This window comes from Panicum virgatum, chromosome 9N (assembly GCF_016808335.1).
Source record: "Panicum virgatum strain AP13 chromosome 9N, P.virgatum_v5, whole genome shotgun sequence".
Lineage (NCBI taxonomy): Eukaryota > Viridiplantae > Streptophyta > Magnoliopsida > Poales > Poaceae > Panicum > Panicum virgatum.
This window is the reverse complement of record NC_053153.1, coordinates 81,566,151-81,575,306: the sequence shown is the minus strand read 5'-3', so window position 1 is coordinate 81,575,306 and position 9,156 is coordinate 81,566,151. Positions and strand designations below refer to the sequence as shown.

Genomic DNA, 9,156 nt, shown 5'->3' with positions numbered 1-9,156 from the left:
AAATTCTTCATCATATCGATTTTTTTACATATATATGAAATATTAAATGTAGTTTAAAAAATAATTAATTGTACAGTTTAATGTAAATGGTGAGATGAATCTTTTAAGCCTAATTAATTTATAGTTGGACACTAATTATTAAATAAAAACAAAAATGCTATAATAATCGAATCTAAAAATTTCCGCGAATTAAACGCGCCTGGAAGAAAGGTCACCGCGTGGCTTGTCCGGTGAAGAAAGGCGGCCTCAAATTTCGAGTTCCGTCAGGCCCCCATGTCTGGTCATCATGGTAATTCCTGTTCCCCAAAAGGCCTACATTGGATATGTATGCTTTTGTGCCACCTTCTTCTGGTAGTACGTCGCGCGTACACTGACTCTGACAAATTTTATTCAATAGTGTGTACTCTCTCCGTCTCTAGATAACTCTAGATAACTGTCCGTCTCCTTCTCGAGAAATAATTTTAATTAATTTTATATAAAAAATTATTAATATTTATGATACATTATTAATACCATTAGATAGATCTTTTAATCTAGTTTTTTAATAAATTTATTTAAAAATATAAATATTACACATATTTTCTACAAATCAAATTTGTGACACGCATATCGAAAATGACAAATAATAAGGGACGGAGGGAGTAATCCTCAAGTGCCACGATCGAGATTCTTTAGTGTGTAATCATACTAGTATTACTTTTGTGTGATTGCAGCTTCCTGACAATTCTGACCTACAGATAGACATGCACTCGCTCGCACCCTTCTTCTTTCTGTTGCGCTGCGCTGCGCGTGTATGAAGCAGGCTGTGAGCTTTCTAGTTCACAAACAAAGCCTCGACACCTGGAACAGCTAAACTGATGCTACAAACTATACAATACAAGCAGCATCCAAAGCAAACAAATGAATACTTGCATGAAGAACAGGCAACCTTGTGTAGATGGCTGGGCAATCATTCACTCACAAAACTACGCCCCAACCAATCATTAGCAGTACCCAAAGGATACAACAGTCAATCCAAAGTAATCTCACTGTCAGTCATCACGAGGAGATATATAGAGCTCCAGCCGTCGGACCGCTGGAAACATGATCTTCTTCTAGCTCAGATTCTCCGGTCCCTGCGCTCAGTGCCGCCGGCCGGACGGGGGCCGGCCGGCGATGACGACGGCGACGGCGACGGCGAGGGCGAGGCGGCATGCGCGCGTGATTATTAGCATGGTCCCTGCGGAAAAGAAAATGCAACGCGGCTGCCTGTTGGTGCCGCGCTGGACGCCGCGGGAGTCGTCGCTGTCGGATCAGGCGCAAAGTTGCAGCGGCCGGAGGCAGAGGAGAGGCTGCAGCCCCCGCGATGGCGATCGAGTCAATTTCCCAACTAATGCTGCTGATATTTGGGAGGGAAGTGTTGGGGGGTTGGATGTTGGAGCTACAACTAGGAGTACCTACCATATTTGCTCTGCTCCACCAGGAAGAACACGCCTCTGGCACGGCGTACAATCTTTGACGTACTACATCACTCAATCCTTCATTTTTATCCACCTCCAACCCAATCTCGCTTAGTTGCTCGTGTAAAATTATAAAAATAAAATCTTTACACATTTGAAGTATTAAGGCTCTATTTAGTTTCCAAAAAAAATTCAAAATTCCTCGTTACATCAAATTTTTGGACACATGCATGAAACATTAAATATAGTTTTAAAAAATAACTAATTGTACAATTTAGCTGGAAACGATGTGATGAATCTTTTGAGCTTAATTAGTACATAATTGGATACTAATTACCAAATAAAAACGAAAGTGCTACAGTTGCCAAATCCAAAAAATTTCGCGAACTAAAAACGCCTTAAACATAGACTAATCACAAAACTAATTATAGAACTCGTCTGTGAACTACTGAGATGAATGTAATGAGTCTAATTACGTTATCATTAGAGCATGTGTACTGTAGTAATTTCTATAGCAATTTGGTGTCAAATCATAGCCTAATTAAACTCATTAGATTTGTCTCGCAATTTCCAAGCAAACTATGCAATTTATTTTTTTATTTTATTTAGATTTAATATTTCATACATGTAAAATTCTCTTTCGATGTTATAGATTTGGAATTTTGATTTTCGAAACTAAACAAGCCCATGTATTTCTCCCCGGTCACTACCTGACTACTAGTGTACTAGTAAATTGTAAGAAAAAAAGAAAGAAAAGAAATCAAAATCCTTTTTTTTATGCTGGCAACAACAATTGTACTACGAACATCGACGGATTGACGGAATTATCAATCACCGCTCCCTGTCGTGGTTGCCCGGCGTCGGCGGCCCGTGCGCCTCGCCTTCCAGCAGAGGCACGACGCCGGCGCCCTCCCTCCGGCTCTTGATCTTGATCAGCCCGTACAGCTTCCTGAACTCCCTCATCGGCGGCGCGTCCTTGCCGAACACCCCACCGCTCGCCGGCCCCCCCGCCGCCGTCTCGTCGGCTTCCGTGGAGTCCGCGCTGGCGCGCGCCGACTGCTCCTCCCACTGCTGCCCGGTTCCGGACCAGCTCGAGTTCCGCCTGTATATGTGCGGCGCGCCTGCTGATCCGGCGGACACGTGCTGGAGCTTGGTGATGACGTTGCGGAGCGCGCGGCTCGGGGACCCGCGGCTGGCGAGCATGATCTCGCCGAGCTCGGCGGGGCTGAGGCGGGCGCCGGCGTGGAAGCCCTCCTCCACCTGCGGGTACAGCTTGTGGTCCTTGAGCCCCAGGTAGTTGCTGGCCAGCGTCTTGAAGGCCTCGAAGTCGCAGAGCGTGAACTGGATGTGCACGTCCAGCCGGCCCGGCCGCACCACCGCCGCGTCCACGGCGTCCTTGCCCCCGCGCATCGTGAACACCATGACCCGCTCCTCGCCGCAGCACGAGGCGACGCCGTCCATGAAGCTCAGCGCCCGCGCCGCCCGCGCCTCGCCGTCCCCGCCGGCCTGCAGGTACCGGTCCAGGTCCTCGACAAGGATGAGCGACCGCGGGGTGGTGTGCAGGAGCAGCGCGCGGAGGTCGTCGCTGCCGGCGCGGGACAGGTCGATGTCGTAGACGTCGTAGCCCAGGAACCGCGCCATGGCCGCCGCGAACGTGGACTTGCCGGTGCCCGGCGGGCCGTAGAGGAGGTAGCTCCGGCGCCAGACGCGGCCGAGGCGGTGGTAGTAGGCGCGGCCCTTGAGGAAATTCTCGAGATCCGCGCGGACGCGGGCCTTGAGGTCCGGGTCCATGGCCACCGCGTCGAGCGTGGCCGGGTGCGTGAACGGCGCCGACGCCCACCGCGGCGCGCCCGTGGCCCCGTCGGCGCCGATGTTGGCGAAGAGGCGCAGCTCGCGCCGGCGCTGCTCCATCTCGTCGGCGACGGACTTGACGTGCTGCAGGTAGGGGCGCAGCACGCGTGTCCGGTCGTGGCGGCGCACGCGCAGCACCAGGCGCTCGCCGTCGGGGTTGGTCCACGCGAGGCGTGCGCCGAGGAACGAGTCCCGCGCGGTGTGGCCCGGCCCGAGCTGGAGCGAGAGCCCCCCGTTGGTCCTGGACGCGGACGAGAGCACGGAGGCGGCGTCGGCGTCCTCGAGGGACGGCAGCGCGGCCACGTACGCGGCGGCCTTGCGGAAGAGCGGGTTCTCGGCGCCGTCGCAGGCGAAGCGCGGCACCTCGTGGTACTGGTACGCCTGCGCCCACTCGTCGGCGCAGCGGCAGAGCCGGCGCAGCGCGTAGAGCGCGGACTTGTAGGACAGCAGCAGGCGCAGCGCCGCGAGCGCGAGGGCGGCGTAGGCGAGGGCGCCCAGGGCGCCAGCGCCGACGCCGCCGCTCGCGGCGTGCAGCGGCATGACGCTTTCTTTGCTCGGGTTCGTGGTGTCTTGTGTGCCCTGCGGCTGCTCCTGTTGCCGAGACGAGACAAGGGGCCTGCTGCCCTGCTGGGGGGGCTTTTGAAGAAGGGAATTGATCCGAGGGAGTGGGCCTCGGCGTTCTGGATCACGCGGTCAAACAAGGTGGGGGCTCACTTGGATAGAAAAAGAAGAAAGGCAGCGGCAAATCCAGGCAGCCCGCGTGCGTTTCATATACTACCTACTATCATCAAGGTTTCAGACTTTCAGTTTCAGACGGGCTTGTTTGATTGATTTTTTTTATAAAAAATGGTATATATTCTAAAATTGGTGTCATAAAATTGACACAGATATGATGTGAATGTAATGTTTCCATTTGGTGGAATATGGATCGAGTTGAAGAGGAAGGAGTTGTATCTAACAGAACTAGAATGGAGATGGTGCATACGTTTGTCCTCAGGGATTATTATATATACTAATCTATCAACCCGTGCTCCCGCACGGACTAATAAGAACTAATATAAGAATGAGATCAATAATTATAATTAGGAAAAAAATTATTTTTGGCCATCCAACTCTTGTCTCGATTTGATTTTGGCCATCGAACTCCAAAACTGAGTATCTTTGATCATCCAACTCTTAAAATCGTTCATTTTCGACCATCGGGCAGTTTTGTTACCCGGTTTCGCTGACGTGGACGCCTGGCGGTGGGGTCCACTTGTCAGCCACATCTCTCATCTCCTCTCTCTTTTCAGTTGCTCATCCTCCTCGCAAGTCCCAGGCAGCAACGCAGCGGCGCCACCACACCCCGTGCCGGAGATGGGGAACAGCCTCGGGGGCAAGCGCAAGGGCTCCAAGGTGATGCAGCTGGACGGCACCTCCTTCCGCGTCAAGCCCCCCACCGCCGCGGCCGACGTGCTGCGGGACCACCCGGGCTTCCAGCTGCTCGAGTAGGAGGAGGTCAAGCTCCAGGGCGCCTGCGCGCGCCTGCTGCCGCCCGACGCGCCGCTCTGTCGGGGCCGCCTCTACTTCCTCGTCGCACTCCCGCTCCGCGCCCCCGCCGCCGCCGGGGCCATACGCCGCGCCTGGTCGGGCAACCTCTGCGTCGGGGCCCGCGAGCGGCTCGAGTCGCTCATGTTCGCGCGCCGCTCCACCTCCGACCTCTCCTCGCTCCCGGCCCACGCCTCCGCCTCGGCGCACGCCAGCGCCAGGGTCACCTCGGAGCGGTCGCCCGAGATACTACGAAGCCCGCAGTTCACCAAGACGCCCGAGTGGGGCGCCGGCTTCATGCTGCCGCCGCCGGCGCCAGCCAAGACGCCGCAGCGCAAAAACAGAGCAGAGATTGAGCCACTGGTGAAATTAGCAAGATAAACTCCACCGTCGGTCGATTCCTTCCGTATACAGCTCCGCTAGCACCTAAAGCTTCACCACACCCCCTCAATTGCACCGCTCATCACCGGCAAGGTTGTGTCACCGTCATTGTCGTCCGCCAGCCACAGTACGCCATCTCCACGGTGAGCACCTATGCGCTGCCTTTTTTCGCTCGAGTTCTTGGTCCTAGACGTCTAAGTAGTTGCTTCAGAAGCTCGTGAGCAAGTCATCGTTGTCATAATTCGCCCACGCCGGCCAACCCGTGGACGTTTCCACCGTCGCCGATGCATGTCCTTCGCATCCCACCGAAGGTGAGGGGCGCGCTGCGGCGTCCGTCGCGTCCCCACCGGAGGAGAGGCCGCGCAGGGAGGCTGCACCACCGAGGGCGGCTCAGAGGCCGGCGGCTGCCGGTGGTGGAGACAGAAGAAAGAGAGGGGAGAGGGAGAGGAGAAAAGAGAGAGGAGAGGAGAGATATGGCTGACAAGTGGACCCCACCGCCATGCGGCGTCCACGTCAGCGAAATCGGGTAACAAAACTGCCCGATGGTCGAAAATAAACAGTTTTAAGAGTTTGATGATCAAAGATATCCGGTTTTGAAGTTTGATGGCCAAAACCAAACCGAGGCAATAGTTGGACGGTCAAAAATAGACTTTTTCCTTATAATTATCTATCTCACGTCTTTTTTCATCTACTAAATATTCTAACACATACTCTAAAATATATTTTTATCATTATCTAGTTTCAACCGATTTTATTTTGCATCACACCTCCATATGTATTCGATGTATATCAAGTTGAACTATTTGTTTGTGAATTGGTACTCTTGTCTCTTTCATAATACATAAATATATGGTGACATATATTATGGATATATATAAATAATAATATAAATAATATATTGATAATGATAGAAATAGTAATTTAGAATTTTATATTGGTGCACTTCAATAATATAAATAATATATTGATAATGATAGAAAGAGTAATTTAGAATTTTATACTGATGCACTTTAATATTTTATTATGATTATATAATTTAAATTCAGATTAATGATATAATTGGATAATTTATATACAAATTTATGGTGTATTTGTATTATTCTATAATGGCATAGGTGGGTAATTTACCCAAAGATTAGGGATTACTTTAGTTTTTATTATAATGGTAGAGGTGGGTAATTTAGATACATGTTTAGGGAGTTACTTTAGTCTATTTTCATAATGACAGAGATTGGTAATTTATTAGAAAAGATAACAGATCCGATGGTTATTATAATTAGAGTTATTGTATTGATGGCTGGATGTTTCTGATTTTTGTGAGAATTTATAGGAATTCTCTATTTTTTAGAATGTCCACATATAATCCTACGTGGCTTCATGTGGAGGCTCGAAAGGAGCCTCCAATTAGTAATAGTAAGATTAGTAGCAAGATACAATGGGCTTCTGGTTGTTCTACCTAATAATGGTCTTGATGATGTTGTGTAGTCCTAAGTACAGCAGTTTAACATGCAGTCCTGAATGAGTGCCTCAAGATTTTTTTTTTCATTCGTATCGTAGCTAACTTGGTTGGAAAGAAATATACCATTACAGGCGTGGAGAACACATTTGCGCGAAAACATCCAACAACCTGAAATGTTTTGGCCTCTGCTCTTGCCAGCAACTTAACGCAACCACGCGTTGTTTGTTGACTGTACTTAGCTGTGACAGTGATGATTATGTTTGGTCAGTGGACGGTGCCAATGCAAGTGTATGTTGCCACTAATATATATAATCCCTGTCACTTTAATTTGAAACACATGAATTTCGATTGAGTCAACGTAACTTTACAAAGCTTATGCAGGGCAGGCAAATTCTTTCAATACTCTTCAGTATGCTTATTTGGTTTGGTATCTTGGTTTATGTTGAGCTTGATTGCTAGAGATGGATTCCAATACTTCAGAACTTTCACAGATGACTTGAGTAGATATGGCTGTCTACTTGATGAAGCATAAGTCTGAAACTTTTGAAAAGTTCAAAGAATTTCAGAGTGAAGTTGAAAATCAGTGTGGCAAAAAAATTAAAGCTTTACGATCTGATCGTGGAGGTGAATATCTGAGCCACGAGTTTAGCAATCATCTAAAGAGTTGCGGAATTGTTCCACAACTTACGCCGCCTGGAACACCTCAGAGAAACGGTGTGTCTGAGCGATGTAATCGAACTCTGTTGGACATGGTTCGATCAATGATGAGCCAGTCGGACCTACCGTTATCATTTTGGGGTTACGCTCTAGAAACAGCAGCTTTCACATTAAATAGGGTGCCATCAAAATTCGTAGATAAGACACCATATGAGATATGGACTGGCAAGACTCCCAGTTTGTCTTTTCTAAAGATTTGGGGTTGTGAAGCATATGTCAAACGACTCCAGTCTGACAAGCTTGCACCCAAATCGGATAAGTGCATATTCGTGGGATAACCAAAGGAGATCTTAGGGTATTACTTCTACAGTCGATCTGAGGGCAAAGTGTTTGTCGCTCGGAACGGAGTTTTCCTAGAGAAAGAGTTTCTCAAAGGAGAGAAAAGTGGAAGAACGGTGCAACTCGAAGAAGTTCGAGATGAGCCAATAGGACAAGACTGTACAAGTGACGCTAATGTAGCTGAACAAGTTGAGATGCCTATGGCAACAGAAGCACCTCCGCAACCACGAAGGTCAGCAAGGCTCCGCGCAGTGCGGGAATTATTATTGTTAGACAATGATGAGCCTGCAACATATGCAGAGGTGATGGCAAACCCTGACTCTGAGAAATGGCAAGATGCCATGAAATCCGAAATAGAATCCATGAAGAAAAATCAAGTTTGGAACTTGATAGACCCGCCTGATGGTTTGAGAACCATCGAGTGCAAATGGATCTATAAGAAGAAGAAAGATATAGATGGAAATGTTCACATCTATAAAGCTCGACTTGTCGCAAAAGGTTTTCGACAAGTTCAAGGAGTTGACTACGACGAGACTTTTTTGCCCGTGGCGATGCTTAAATCTGTTCGGATTATTCTAGCTATTGCTGCATATTTCGATTATGAAATATGGCAGATGGATGTCCAAACAGCTTTCCTTAATGGAAATCTGACCGAGGACGTGTATATGATGCAGCTCGAGGGTTTTGTCGATCCAACCAATGCTGGAAAGATATGCAAGCTTCAAAAATTCATTTATGGATTAAAGCAAGCATCTCGGAGTTGGAATATTTGTTTTGATGAAGTAGTCAAAGGGTTTGGCTTCATTAAAAACGAAGAAGAAGCTTGTGTTCATAAGATGGAAAGTGGGAGCTATGTTGCATTTCTAATCTTGTATGTAGACGACATACTACTGATTGGAAATAATATTCCTATGCTTGAGTCCGTAAAGACTTCATTGAAAAATAGTTTTTCGATGAAGGATTTAGGAGAAGCAGCATACATACTGGGCATCAAGATCTATAGAAATAGATCAAAGAGGCTTATAGATCAAGGGTTCTTGCCTATGTCACATGACATACATTTTAGCAAGATTTTGTGTCCTACGACGACTGATGAGCGAGAGCGCATGAGCAAAGTTCCATATGACTCAGCAATTGGATCTATCATGTATGCAATGATAAGTACACGCCCAGATGTTTCTTATGCTCTAAGTGTTACGAGCAGATACCAGTCTAATCCGGGTGAGAGTCACTGGACAGCTGTGAAGAACATTCTTAAGTACTTAAGAAGAACTAAGAATGTGTTTTTGGTCTATGGAGGTGAGGAAGAGCTCATTGTAACAGGTTACACCGACGCTAGCTTCCAAACTGACAAAGATGATTCAAAGTCCCAATCAGGTTACGTGTTCACAATAAATGGTGGTGCTGTTAGCTGGAAGAGTTCTAAGCAGGAGACGGTGGCCGATTCTACGACAGAGGCCGAGTACATCACAGCTTCGGAAACTGCGAAGGAAGGTGTTTGGA

The 9,156-nt window shown here is 48.2% G+C and overlaps 1 protein-coding gene and 1 pseudogene across 1 annotated transcript; one reads left to right on the top strand and one right to left on the bottom strand.

The window, feature by feature from the left end:
- Positions 1–2,019: 2,019 nt before the first annotated feature.
- Positions 2,020–3,893, bottom strand: LOC120692855 (AAA-ATPase At2g46620-like). The gene has a single exon (XM_039976251.1). It carries the CDS (start codon positions 3,828–3,830, stop codon positions 2,271–2,273), a length of 1,560 nt encoding a protein of 519 aa, XP_039832185.1. The 5' UTR covers positions 3,831–3,893; the 3' UTR covers positions 2,020–2,270.
- Positions 3,894–4,578: 685 nt separating this feature from the next.
- Positions 4,579–5,292, top strand: LOC120687659 (annotated as a pseudogene).
- The last annotated feature ends 3,864 nt before the right edge of the window (positions 5,293–9,156 follow it).